Source organism: Pinus tabuliformis, chromosome 5_1 (genome assembly GCF_031772625.1).
Source record: "Pinus tabuliformis cultivar Carrire ecotype Pingquan chromosome 5_1, CPIR1, whole genome shotgun sequence".
Classification (NCBI taxonomy): domain Eukaryota; kingdom Viridiplantae; phylum Streptophyta; class Pinopsida; order Pinales; family Pinaceae; genus Pinus; species Pinus tabuliformis.
The window spans coordinates 397,349,625-397,364,647 of record NC_142305.1 but is presented as its reverse complement, the minus strand read 5'-3'; the positions used below and the strand labels follow the sequence as shown (position 1 = coordinate 397,364,647).

General features: G+C 40.1%; 1 protein-coding gene across 1 annotated transcript; it reads right to left on the bottom strand.

The window, feature by feature from the left end:
• Positions 1-9,539: 9,539 nt before the first annotated feature.
• LOC149165131 (uncharacterized) lies at positions 9,540-14,661 on the bottom strand. The gene is made up of 3 exons (XM_089429719.1): positions 13,343-14,661; positions 12,336-12,769; positions 9,540-9,946 (listed from the first exon to the last, which is right to left on the bottom strand). Exons 1-3 carry the CDS (start codon positions 14,659-14,661, stop codon positions 9,540-9,542), a joined length of 2,160 nt encoding a protein of 719 aa, XP_089285845.1.
• Positions 14,662-15,023: the final 362 nt, after the last annotated feature.

Genomic DNA, 15,023 nt, shown 5'->3' with positions numbered 1-15,023 from the left:
ACCAGGAAGGATGAAAGGTATAGTTGTGGTTTGGTTGGGGTCATAATATGCATCGGATGACCCTTGCATACCCTGCTGGTATGGTCTAGGCCCAGGAGGTCTCCTTTGGTTGATGTAGCAAAGCTGCTCTGTGACCCCTTCAACTCCTTGATATACAACTTTGAGTCCATGTAAAGAAGAAAACTTGTCTGTGGAGTGGTTTTCTTCACAGACTGAGAAAATCTTAATACATTTCAATGGACATTCGTTCTTAGGATGCCTCCTGGTGCCTCTAGGACAAAAGATGGCCAAGGCTCTCTCTACTTCCTCTTGTTTTCTTTTGATGTTCATGGTGTCTAATTGCATGGCAAGGGTTTTCAGCATATCACTTTTGAAATATTCTAGCATATTTCCAATTTCACCCTTGATGGATAAGTTGGAGGTTGATGTATTGACCATAGGTTGACTACCCCTACCCTTTTTCCTGGATGCCCTAGAATGGTTTCTAAAGACAGTCTTAATATCCTCATAGGGTAATTGGTATACATCTCCTCCTGCTATCATATGTAAGGTATCCAAAAGATCCTCCCTTACTCCTCTAAGCAGGACCAACTTTAATGACTCAGGGTCAAGTGTGCACCTGGCCCTTTTGTAACTAAGCTAGAATATTCTTCATAGTCTTCTAAGGATTCATCCTGGCCTATGGTTGTCTTGAAAATATCTTCTTTAGTATCCTTTGACCTACAGTAGTCCCTATATTTGTTGTTAAAAGTTTGCTTCATCTGAGCCCAAGTTGTGATGCTATCTCCAGGTAAACCCATGAACCAGCGCAATGCTGCATCCTTGAGGGTAGATGGAAACAGTTTTAACTTTTTCTCATCATCTGTATAGTCATAAGTTTGACATATAACAACAAACTCAAATAGGAAAGTGTCAGGGTCCTCTGTGGTCAGGCCATGGAAATGAGGTAGATCAGAGAGGCTTATGTTCTTCATCTTAGTGTCCCCATTGATTTCCCTGATGGCGAAGGCACCCTCAATTCTCTCTCTATTTCCTCTGTCATTTCGGTTTTCGGGCATTTGTTTAGTAGGAATGGATTATTCCTCTTCTTCTTCCTCTGTAGGTTTCTCACCTAAAGGGTCTTCCACTTCACCGTCACTGAAGAAGAAAGAAGGTTGACTGTTGGAGGCAGTGGGGGTATTTGACAAGAATTTCCCTTAATTGTCCCTATTCCTACAAGGCATGAAAGGAAATGTTTTTGGGTTGGTTTTGTAAGATTTTCTTCAAAGCTAGAAAGTACTTGCAGAATGGAAATGAAAGCAGCTAATGAAAAATGAAAGAAAGGAAGCTACTAGATTACTTTTGCAGAAATAAACTAATGGAAGGAAATTGGAGACTAGAAGTAGAAGAAAAAGAAAGTTGGAGACTAAAAAAATAGAAGAAAGCAGTAATTACTTCTACTTAGACACCTCCTTGGAAACGGTGTCAAAAAAGTGATGAGTCTAGGTATTGCAACAATAATGATGCAACTTCCAGGGCTACCAGCGTTAATTATCAACCCGGAGTTCGTACAAACTTGGAGGTGACAATGCTATATGCACAAGTAGAAGTGAAGGTACTGCCTGTTGTCAATGCTCATTTGGCAAGAGACACCAAGGGTTTCAAGCCAGACTTTTATAGGGTCAGAAGAAGCTTAACTCTTTGATGGAAGGAGAGCAAATCTATCCTTAGGAAGAGCTACTTCTACTGCAGTATTGAAGAAAACAACATGTAATGATAAACCACGCCATAACCTAGCTACCCAGTTAAAAAACTATGCCTAAATAGAATTTCCAAATCAACACCAACCTAATGCTAATTATCTAAGTTGCAGAAGTAAAGAGCATCAAAACTAGACTAAGGTGTAAGAAAAGAACTAAACTAACTCGGCTTTCAAGTGGAAGAGCAGTCGGAGGACAAAATCAGTGAAAGGAGGACGTGAGGGAGCAATAGTGCATAAGAACCGTTGGATCAGTCGGGTGAAAGGAAAATGAACGACGGAGATTGGATCGCAGGAGGTTACGTAGATAGCTGGGTGAACAGGGTTAACTAATAGGATGAACAGTGGATATCTTATCGCAAACGCTTAAGTGAATGGATGGACAAACAAGGGAACAAAGCAGATGAACGTCAGAGATCTAATCGCGAAGATTTAAGTGAATGGATGGACGAATGAGGTTAATAGGAGATGAATGGCCGAGATCCAATCGCGAGGGATTAAGTGAGTGGATGGACGAACGAGGTTAACAGAGCGATGAAAAACTGAGATCTTATCACGCTGATGAAGTCAAGAGATGGATGGAGGAGATAGCATCGCAGGGAAAAGAAATGTGCGGAAATGATGGAGCGGGTTTCTACAGCAGTACGCAGTTTGTCGCGCGTCCTCAAGGCTGTAAGCTGTATTTTAAAATTTCATGCGATTAGCCTAACTGCGCAACATGTAGCATGAGAAAACCACATTTTTCGCGTGCTCTTGGGCAGATAATGGATGTGAACTAATTTGGGCAAGATTATGTGATAGCTATTGGATCAGGCGAGGCTTATCAGTGCTGGAGATCGACCAAGCTAGTTAGCGATCAAGTGAAGCGATAGCTGTCGCATCAAGTGAGGTAGATCGACGGTGGGGGTTTAAAGTGCCTAAAGTGATCAGATGACATGATAGCCATCAGATCAGGTGAGGTAGATCGACAATGGGGACTTAAAGTGCATAAAGTAAGTGGAAGACTTCATGCAAGGCAGCAGTTAGAGAAAATAATGAATCGGACGATGATTGTGAAGGTTTCTTGTGGATCACACGACGAGGAACCGATGCCTTAAGAACGTGCTGAAGGAGGTTTCAAAGGGAAAACGACAGAAAAACACAGTGAGGTGAACGAGTAACTGAATCAAACGACAAACTCCATAGCTCATGCGAGAACCAGAAACATGTGTTTTGGGGGTTATTGAAGGGTCTCTTCCTCAAGTCATGGTCCCAAAGGGAGGAGATGAGGTCGAGACACCTGCGCACAACTTTATGGTGATCTTTTTCTCCTAAATAACCTGTGAACTGAAAGAAGGCATAAATGGAAGTAAATTGAAGCAAATGCAGCTGTTGAAACAACTGAATAGAAAAACTATGAATCATTTGCACTATACTTTTGTAATGGAAATGCAGCTATTTAAACAAATAAACAGAAAACCATGAATCTACTTAAGAAAATGAACAGAAACAGGAAACCATGCTACTTAAAAAAATGAACAATGAAAACCAGGAAACTATGCTAGCATACATCTACAGTAAAGAGGAGCTTTGGCTGCTTGGGTCAGGCCCTAACCCAAGAGCTTCAACCCTCGAAGTTAACTCAGAGCTGGCTTAAATAGAACTCATTCTTATTATAAAAACCATGGATTGCAGAGGAAACTATCACAAGTCTTTGCAACTCAGAAATAAAATAGATAGAATTCTGAATCCTACTGAGGTCCTAAGCCTCTTTATTTATACATTTGAAGTCTCTAACGACTTCTTTCCCATTACGGAGGCTTGGCCTCTAACTCAAGAAAAACTGGTTTCTGTCCTTTTCACTTGCTCGACTGTCTTCTAGTCTTCAAAGTGATGGATGTTTGCACTCCGAGCTGGTGGAGGAATATTCGAATAGAGGGGTAGTAAATGAGGAGGATTTACCTCCTATAATTACTCTCCCTTGTTCATTCTAGTTTTACCAAGGTCTTTGCCATAGTTCCTTGCTTTTATCCTTTATACATGCATTTTTCCTTGCTTTTATCCTTTATTCCTGCATTACATGCACATTAGACCACAATGCCAAATATCCAAGTCTAACTCATTTCATAAACAAAATATAATCAAAAGTATGCAATAAGTTGTGAGAATAGTTGGTTTGACAAAGCTAGGAGGTGAATTAAGGCCAATTAAAGCCCATATAATTACTCAATGATGAGGCTCATCAACTTCTGAAAAGGTTAACAATAATGCCAATTATATTTGGAAACAAAGAAATAATTTTACACTTGGTTCTACGCAAAATCTCCATTGCAAATCATCATGGCTAAGAAACCATTGTAGTTGTGTATCTAGAAGGAATGAGGAGTAAATTGATAGAAACCCTTTCAAATTACAATATTGGAGTTAACAAAAATCCTAACTAGGACAAACAAGAGAATCACTACCTGAGAATAGTATAAGTGATTTGAGATTTTCTCTTAGAAAATTGAAGGAGAAATCAATATCCAAAATATAGCCTTATGTAGAAGACAAGTGTAAACGCAAATGTCACATACAAATATTATATAATCATCTAATATAAAGAACCCAATTGTCACATACAAATATTACTAATCATCTAATATAAAGAACCACTTGTTTGACACTGGGTGCACAATTTTAAGACTTGTTTGATCCTGTGGGCCCACAGTCTTACCACTTGTTTATCTTGCAAACACCGAACATGCATGATGGATAACACGAAGCAAAGACGCTCCTTTATTAAAGATGAAGGCAATTCCTAGTCCATGTTCTAGTTTCCTTTGTGGGTTTTTTGAGAGCATATCTCATATCAGACACAATAGAAAACTCCAACGAGAGAGTCCAAATGAGTAAGATTCAATAGACTTGTTCTCAGTTATACAATCAAAGACTTGCTTCATACAGTTCTTGAGATAGTGCGTGCTGGAGGGGCCCCGAATTGTGAAATCAATGCCCAAGATCAACCTCCAATCTGGTGAAATTTCCACCTTTCTTCTATAACCTCCCTTGGCCAACCAGAACAGATCTCTAATGTCTTCCCATATCGATCTTGACCTCATCTACATCCATCTTAGTAAGTTGGATTCTTCCTTCGAAATTGAAAGTCAAATTCAAGTTGTCGTGACGTCTTTTGGCTCGTAGAAAGCAGCAAATAGGCGGGCAGGGTATGGATGTTAGTCTGAAATGCACTTGACCTTTCAAGGCAGGTATTTAAAATGTGCTCGCATTGTGGATTCGATATCTCCTCCTCTCCAGACCTCGACTTGAATAAAATATTCGTTATGGAAAATGAGTCGATTGGATAGCACCATTGATCTTGCTCTTGCATTTATTCTCCGTAACCCCGAGGTTGATGGAGCGACCTATCACCATAGTTTTTCATTTGTTGTTGTTTTCAGTGAAATCGCTTCGCAAAATTGCTGAAGTCGATAAAGACAAAATCCTGTAAAAAGGCACTATCAAAGGCACTATCAAGCATCTCAAATTGTCCCATCTTACCAATCAAAGAAAGAACAATGCAAAATAAGCTCAAGAAGCTCATAAAAATGCCACAAGTGTTGCCGATGCTTCACTTGATTGTATTGATGTTGTCCATGCCAGCTCACTAACCAGGTACTTCCATGTCCTCCTTCCATTTTTCCATTATTACTTTACATTTAGCTTCACATCTCTAGAAATATCTATGATGATTTAGCCTTAAGCACATTCAATTTATTTTGTGCTTTCATTCCTTGAATCATAGTTGCATGCAGATTCTTGAAGAACAACCATATTCGAAGGCTTGTCAAATGTGATTACTTCGCCTTCAAATTCGTCTCCAACAGTGGTTTAATGTCAAGGCAGCAACCGACTGCAAAATCATTGTTCCCAACCGCTTCCATGCTCACCCCACCACCAAAAATCCTTTGTCCCTTTTGTCACAGACTGTGGTTTGCAGAGATTTGCCTTCGCTCAACACCTCTAAAAATGTAATTTAGATTTCCATTTCTGTTAAGGGTTTCTTCGATGCCATAGCTAAATTGGCTCTGGCGATGTCTGGAAATGGCTCCAACTACCCAAATTTCTGCACATCCCCACGGAGCGTTTAACATAATAGCTCGATCGGAAATTATTATATTCCAACAGTAAGCATTTAATAGAATAGCTCGATCGGAAATTATCCTATCAAAAATCATTCTATTCTAATAGTGAGCGTTTAACAGAATAGCTCGATCGGAAATTATTCTATTCCAATTCTATTCCAACAGTGAGGAAGAAATCTTCAATTATTCTATTCCAACAGTTATTCTATTCCAACAGAGAGGAAGAAATATTCAAGGCAGTGGGATGAGACCAAGAGGTAGGTGTTGAGCCTGCTTGGCTACACCTGACAGCTCTGTCTCTACGTGGCTACACTTGACACATAAGTGGCAGAGGTGGCAAAGGTGCATGCAAAAATCACTGTTATAATGCACAGACTTTGGATATAAAAAAAAGTTGGATATAAAATGCAGTAAATTGGATATAAAGATATCTCTTGTAAAACTTTTGAATTAAAATACAGTGTACCAAAAAACTTTGCATATAAAAAGGTTGCCCCAATCTCGCATCAGGCCATGTGAAGTCTGTAATAAAAAGTCTAATATTTTTTCACCCAAAAACTTTGGTTAAAATTTCAGTGAATGAACATTAAACTTTGGTTAAAATGAGACAGAGCGAAAAAGAAATCGGTCAAAAAATGAATCAATAAGTGATCAACAATCGCTCGATCCCTATAATCACGCTGAGAACAGAGACTAATAAATAAGCATTGTAACCTTTAAAATTGTTAAGGTAAAACACATAAGATCTTGATACAAAAGAACAAAATATATTAAAGCACGTAATACATGAAACATAATCAGTTAAGCACAATAATACTCTAACGAAACTTGAGAAAAATTATTTATAAGAGATTTGATGGGCTATTGAGGGGTGTAAGACGACGAACCTTTCCAAATATTTCTGATGTTTCAAAGCGAAGCCATTGTTGTGTGAAATTATTAATAGAGATATAGCATTTGTGGCGTATAATTTTACGTTAATTTATATATATATTTTAATTTTGATTTTAATACATAAAGTATATATGATTTTTAAGATGTTTAAGTTTTTTTAATGTAAGTATAAGTTTTAAATGTTTTATTAATTAAATATAAAGATTATGATTATTATTTTAATTTATAAAATAAAATGGATTTTAATTTATAATTATTATTTATATTTTATATATATTTCACGTTTTTATATATAAAAATGTTTTTTGTTTTTATTAAATATTTATTAACTAAATTTAGATATGGGCCAGTATTAGAAATATAAAAATTATTATTAGAGATAGAGATCAAAAAGAGAGTAATAAATACGAATTTGGAACACTCTAAATATTTTTTTGGAACTGTCATGACTTTCAATGGCGTAAAGAGGTCCTATGTTAAGTTGGATCCCCATTAAAGTTGATATTATTCTTTTAGTTGAAACTTGGGAGCATGATGAGTCTAAGGTCCCTCACATAAATGGATTCATTTTGTGGTCAATATGGAACAAGAAATCCTCTCACATAAAATTGGAGGAATAACATGTTACATAAAAAAGAGTATCTCTCCTTACGCTCTGATTCGTAAGATAACCCCCTCAATCAATACATTTAGATTGAAATCTCAAATATTAACATTAAGAGGGTTTATATCGCAATTTGTTATTTCACACCTATCAACTCTACTTTTCATAAGAAAAATAATCTAGATAAGAATTGCCCTTATAATACCTTAGAGCAGGATATTCATAGTCTAAGGAATGAAGGTAATATCCTCTTGTTAGGAAACTCCAATGCTAGAGCTGCATCTAACCAATAATTATTCAAACTCTAATCCTCTTTGGCAAGATGAGGACCTTGATTTAGCTAGTATATTCGAGGGAAAATTTGGAGACTTAACTAAGAATTGATTTGATTCCGAGTTAGTCAAACTCTGTAGTTCTCAAGACCTTCTAATTTGCAATGGTGTAATCAAGTGGCCAAACTCCAACCAAATGACTTGTATTCCTAGCCTTGGAAATAGTGTTGGGGATTATGTGATATATAATTTCCTCATTTCCAACGAAATTGTAGACTTTTACCCCTTAAATGACCATGACCCTAACTCTAATCATAAACCTTTAACCTTAAATCTAAACTTTGCCATGCAAAATAAGCACATGCATGAGGATTGCGAGAGCCAAAACCACGTGCTTTTTAACAAGAGTAAAATGTTTCTCCTCTTATAAGATTTAAATATGGATTTACACCTCTTAACTTATATGAATAACATTAAAAACCTTTATCATAATTTTACTACAACTCTCTCTACTACCATTATCAAGTTCTCTACCAAGGTGTCATATAAAAAAAATAATAGAACTATGAACCCTTGGTATGATAATGGTTTCAAAATTGCTAGAAAAGCAATTAGGGATGCTCCTAACGAAACCTTAAAGCTTGATAAGATAAATATGTACAAAGATCTTATTAAATAAAAGAAAATATATTATATAAGTAGAAAGCAAGAGCAATTATTGCACCTCTCTAAGTTTGATCCTAGAAAGTTATGGGGGAAAAATATCATTCGTAAGAATAAAGAAAATCACTTGATTCCCTTAACGAACTAGAATATTTACCTTAAAAACCTCTATGAATCTGTAATACCATGAACACCATTTTGAATGCCTCTATAGAGGATGATATTTTTTCTTTGGAAGTCATTGAGTTTGGGGTTAAGAAAATCGTTAATGGGAAGCTGTTGTAGCGGCTACAACCACCCTCCAAAATTTTGCCTTAGCTTCATTTTGGAGCCTCCCTACCAACAATCCTTAGCAACATGTCTTGCACTGTCAAGTACATAGGCTTCAGCTAAGTTTCAATGGTCTGTCGGCTTGTGCATGTCAGCTTGTTTGTCTCCCTCCCACAGGCTAGAATTCCGGACTTAGACTATTTGCTAGCTGAGACACTCCCCTAGAAAATTGCACAATTCTAGAGGGGAACCAGCCTTCCCTCCAGAAATTGTGCAAATCATCTAGGTAGCCTGCTTGTTCCAAAATTGCACAGAACAGTTAGGCAGTCCTCCTTTAGAAAACTGCACAATCTCACCTAGCACTGGGCCTCAGCCCATAACTTACGCAATTCTAGGAGGTAGTGACCTATTCAGTCCAAAAATTGTGCAAATCTGTTGGGCAGCCTGCTCGGCTCCAAAATTGTGCAGAACAGTCAGACAAGCTTCCTTGAGAAAATTGTACAATCTGGCCCAACACTGCAGCTCAGCCCAAAAATTGTACAATTCTAGGAAGAAATCACATGCTGACCCCAAAAATTGTGCAATCCCTGAGGGACAGCCAACCCAACTCAGCTCAGAAACTACACAAATCCCTCTCCCAGTCTGGTAGGCTATTGCATGTGCCTTTAGGTTGACCGATTCCCTCCGGGACCAAGCAAAATTGATTTGCATGCATGGGATGCTCTTCCCGAAATAGCACAACGCAGCATGCAAAAGGCATCCCTAGATCTAGGGATCTTTTTTTTTTTGACAAATTCGGTTGCTATATTAAAGGCTGAAAAAAGAGGAGTCAGTTCTCCTGGAGTACAATATGTTCTTGGTGATTTGGATCAAAGGAATTACAAAATGGGATCTTTCCTTGATCCTTGTTCTGCTGGTTTTACCTCTAAAGCTTCCTGAGCTGCTATAGATTCTTACATATTGAAATGACCAAAATTTACAATTGCATAACATCTTTAATCTATTTCTATGTGGCTTATCTGCCTTGCCGTGGACTCTTCCGGATTTGGGTCCGGTTCTATCTGCTTAGCACTGGAGGAACTAGTTGCTGCCTTGTTCTTTTTGTCCATCATATACTGCAGTATTGCTATGGATTCCTCAGCATGGCTACAACGGTTCGACATATTTCTGAATTGCTCGTGGAGAGAGGCTACCCTATGCAGAAAGAGATCTATCTCTGCTCTGTATTTATCATTGATGGTGCGATATTGATCCTCCATTCTGGTCTCCAGATTCCTGACCTGATTCTCCAAGGTGCGCTGTTGCGCCCTTACTTCCTCCAGTTCCGCTTGCAGGTCCGCACAATGGAAGCAATCCTCGGAGCGAGCCATGCTTGCTTCAGGGTTGTTGCTATCCAGAATCCCTGCAGCAAATAAAGAAACAAAAAACAGGGGAGCACGAGCTTGCTTGAAGGCGTTGATGGTCAAACAGGAGCAGGGAGGGGCTGTCCAGAGGTTCTGATAGGCGCGGAGGGAGTAGGGATAGCTTCTGAGGGAAACGCAACAAATCGTTGAAGAAGACGAGACAGAGAGGACTTTACAGAACTGATGCTCGCAGAGGTAACAAAGCACAGAGTGATGAAAAGAGCGATTTGGGGAACAATAAATAGGAGGAGAGTGCGTAGATCGAAGGCGGGAAGGGGTCATGCTTATCGCGTTGGAGATATGGTGTATCTGCAGTAAGGACTGGAGCGTATCCTGCAAGGCTCGAGGATCGGGTCTGAGAAGACGTTTACCGGCTGGGATATTGAGACTTTCAATGCTCTTGAGCGTTTCACGAATTTCATATCTATTCAAAATCTTCATACCATAAGCTGTTCTGTTGTCGGCCCAGATCGCATGATTCATCGCAGTGATTCTGTCAGTGATGCAATGCTTGCTGCTGAGGAGATGTGACTGAGTCATGGCAAGGGTTGGAAGGACTCGCTGGAGTTACAGCTCAGAATGCCGATGGGTCTTTCGCATGCTTTGTTGGCACGCTCATCCGCTTTTTTATTCAAGTTACGGAGAATATGGTAGTATTTGATATCTTCCATTGCCTGATGGAGGATCTGGTTGCGTTTATTAATTTGCTGAAGGAGAGTATTTGGTGTATTTTGCTGATGCACCATGAGACGAATAACGACTGAGGAGTCCCCAAAAACCTTCGCCTTTTTTATTCCTAGCTTACTTAACTGGGTGAGGCCCTGGAACAGAGCTAATGCTTCAGCTCTGTTGTTAGAGTTCTTCCCGAGACCCCATTCGTAATGGAGAATACATTCTCCATTGGCATTACAAATCAGCCCTCCTGCTCCGGCTAGACCCGGATTTGACTTGGATGCCCCATCGAAAAATAAGTGGAAGATGTTACAGTTGCATATCCAGTTAGCAAATTCCTCTTCTTTTAGTCTCAGTTTCCATGTACTGACTTCTCCTTTTGCCTGAGTCTCCCTCCTGCGGGTTTCCTGAGCATTGGGATTGTTCTCCAGGATGTAACTGATTAAGTTCACTCCTCTATGCTGTAGTTTGTTGCATCTATCTTGCCGGTGGTGTTACTTGAGATTGTTTCCAGAGCGAGTGTTTTAGCTTTGTAGCAAATTTTACGTATGCTTGAGCCTTTATCCTGGAAGACTTTATGGTTTCGAGCTAGCCAGATGCGCCAGAGTAGAGTGAGTGGGAGGGTGTTCCATACTCTCTTCACCAGACTACTTCTTTTTTCTTTCCAGGGGCAATCTTTCCTCCATTTATATATTGTCTCTGCTATAGTGGGCTGGGGCTCCCAATTTATATTTCCAATTAAGGCCATTTTCCCCCAACAGCCAACAGCAACAGGACACTCTATGAATAAGTGGTGCATCATTTCCTCTGATTTGCAACAATTCGGACATCTGGATGGACCAATAATGCCTCTTCTTCTTAGATTTTCAGCTGTTAGAATTTTACCTTTCAGTAGGAGCCAGATGAAGAATTTTATTTTTGGAGGAGCCTCTGCTCGCCATACTATTTTCCAATGATTCCAAAGGCTTATTTGATAGATGCTATTATAGAGGTATTGATGACTGGCTTTAACTGTATAATTTGTTCCAGATGCATCCCATCGAAACCCATCCATTTCACCTTCTTGAATGGGAGCCTTGCTGTGAAGGAGCATCTTCAGAGAGTTGAAACTAGATTCTAATGCATTGGGAAGCTCAGGAAAATTCCAGCCAATCCAAACATGGGAGAGGGAGTCCCAACTTGAGATTTGAGACAAATGGTAGAATCCTTTATTGTTAAGCCAGTTTATAACAGGAGTTGCCTCTGCGTTCATGCCCAGAGGTTGCTGCCCCAGAATTTTGTCTGTTCCAAAATTAATGCTGGTTCCCCCGCCAGGGACTTTCGAGATATTTTGATGCATAAGTGGAAGAGCCTTCTTGCAAAGTTTCCAGATTTTTGTGGATTCTCTGTTAGGAATGTTGGTGTCTAAAAGTTGTTGTCTTGGACAACTCAAGTATTTTACCTCCAGTACCTTTTTCCACCACACTGTAGGTCCTGTGATCAGTCTCCATATAATTTTTGCGCCAAAGGCCAGATTTAGGAGCTTTGGTGATCTGATGCCAAGCCTGCCTCTGTCTTGGGTTTGGATTACATTTTTCCAGCTAACTAAGTTGAACTTATTCTTATCAGTTTTCCCCCCTTGCCAGAGGAAATGTCTAAGAGCAACTTCCATTTTATGATGAAAAATAGCTGGAGCTTGATATAAAGAAAAGCGATAGATAGGAAGTGAAGCAATACCTGATTTAAGGAGAATAAGCCTGCCTGCTGGATTAAGCCACATTGTACCCCATTGCTGCACTTTCCTCTTAATCTTGTCAAGGATTCCATTCCAGGTTTCGGCCTTCAAGGGCCCCATGCTTACAGGCATACCTAAATAGGAAAAGTGGGTCCATTCCAGGTTGCATGTGACTCCAAATATGCTTGCAATGCTGTGTATAACATGATTTGCAGTGTTCCATCCATAGATGCAGCTTTTGAGCTGATTGACTTTGCCTCCGGAATACTCCATGAATTGGTCCAGGAGTTTCTTGAATCGCCTTGCTATTGTGGTGGATGCTCCCCCAATTAGCAAGGTGTCGTCAGCAAACTGAGAATGGTTAATATTCTTTGCTCCATTCCCAAATTTGACGCCAGTAATGAGCCCTACTCTGCGATTGTAATCTAAGGCTTGGCTGAAGGATTCAGCCATGAGGATGAACAGGTAAGGAGATAGGGGGCAGCCCTGTCTTAGCCCCCGAGAGGATTGGAAAGCTTCACAGGGCCTCCCGTTGATCAGGGGGGATATCCAGGGCCCAGAAATGCAGGCTGCAATCATGGTGATGAAGGATGGCTCGAATCCCATTTTGTATAAGACAGCAAAAAGGAAGGAGTGTCTCACTCTGTCGAAGGCATTTGCAAGATCCAGTTTTAAGACAAACCCTTTTTCCCTCCTAGTTAAGCTTGAGTGGATGGCTTCTTGGACAAGAAGAATGGAGTCGGTGATATGCCTGTTGGGGAGGAAGCCTCCTTGATTTTCAGAAATCAAAGAGGGAAGAAGAGGTTTGAGCCTGGTTGCTAAGATTTTGGAAACAATTTTATAAGACGAGTTACATAAAGAAATGGGTCGGAATCTAGAGAAGGAGGAGGGGCGGTTTTCTTTAGGTATGAGAGCAAGATAAGTGGAGTTAGTGAATCCTCCTATCTTTCCTTTTTTCATCACCCAACGGATCATCTTTATCAGGTCTTTTTTTATCATTGTCCAATACTCCCTAAAGAAGCAGATGGGGAATCCATCCGGACCTGGAGCCTTGTCAGGATGCAAGCTCCAAATAGCTGCCTTGACCTCCTCTTCCTCTATATCTTTGCTGAGCTTGTTGTTCATTTCTTGAGTAACCCCTTTGGGCAGATGCTGGAGCAAATCTGAATAGTCTTCCTCCTCTTTACTTTCAGTTAGTAGATCCCTGTAATGCTTGGTGGCAGCTTTCTTTATAGTTTCCTGAGTGCTGTATCGATTTCCTTCATTATCCGTGATTATGCTTACTGTATTCCTGAGCTTTCTAACAGTAGCTTGTTTGTGGAAGTATGTTGTATTTTTATCTCCTGCTTGAAGCCAAAGTTGCCTAGATTTTAGGCGCCATTTTATCTCTTCCTCCCTGTTAATTTGGCTTAGCTGTGCATATAAGTTGCCTTCTTGATCTTTGTTGTGCTGAGATAGTCCTTGTGCTTCTATTTTTTGTTGAACATCTTCTAGCTCTCGTTTGACTTTCTTTTTGTTCTCTTCTGGTTCCTGATAGCTGTCCCTAGCCCAATCTTTTAGTGCCTGCTTGACTCTTTTAAGCTTTGATTCCCAAATAAAGCTTGGTGAGCCTTCGACATGTTGGATCCATGTCGTTTGTACCACTTCTCTAGCTGCTGGCATCCGGTTCCAAAGGGGGTTGTATTTAAAGGGGATGGGACCAAGAGGGCAGTGATTTTGCAGAGTCAACGTAATAGGGTAATGATCAGAGGCCGATGTGTTGAGAATATTAGCGTAACCCGCTGAGAAAGAGGAGAGGAAAGCTATATTGATAAGAAATCTATCTAATCGTTCCATTATGTTACCAACACCGATCCTTCGATTGCTCCAGGTGTATCTGCGATTTTTGGGGATAACATCAACTAAATCGTGCTCCTGGATGATGGTTTCTAGCCGACCTCTGGAAGGATCTGGAGTGAAGGTGCCTCCTCTTTTTTCATTGGCGTGAAGGATCAGATTGAAGTCTCCTGCAACTATGAGATTGGTGTTTTGTTCCCCTTCTATGCTTGCCTTCAGATCGTCCCAACAGATTTCTTTTTCTCTGTAATGGTTGGGAGCATAAACGTTGTAAATGGTTACTGTTTGACTGCCTGTTCTGCTATCGAGGGTGGTTTTGATCCAGTTCTGATGAATGTTGGTAGAGCTGCAAACCCATTTGTTGTTGTCCCATATGGTTACAATGCCTCCGGAAGCTCCTCTTGCTTCACTGATGCTTCCAAAAAACTGTCTCTGCTGGCTTATTATTCTTTTCATCTCGTGCTGATCTTGTTTTGTTTCCTGTATTAGCATGATTTCAGGTTTTTCATTGTGAATTAGTTCTCTGAGGGCAGCTAGCTTGGAGGGGTGCCCTAAACCCCTGCTGTTCCAAGAAAGAATTTTCATCATGAGACATTGGGCGTATGGAGAGGTGCTCGCCTCTCTTGGCCTTTACTGCTTGTTTCTTTTTCCTGATGCCCAAGAATGAAGGATTCTATTGGGGTTTGCGTGCCCATAGCTATATCTTTTTGGGCGCTCTCATCCCTCTGTTGCCTGGCTGATTTTCTGCCCGGTCCCTGTTTTTTCGAAACATCACTAGCTGCTCCATGTTCCTTAGAAGAGCTTCTGGTGATTCTGGATGAAAGAGGATCAGGAGGGGGCTGAGAGGAGAAGGA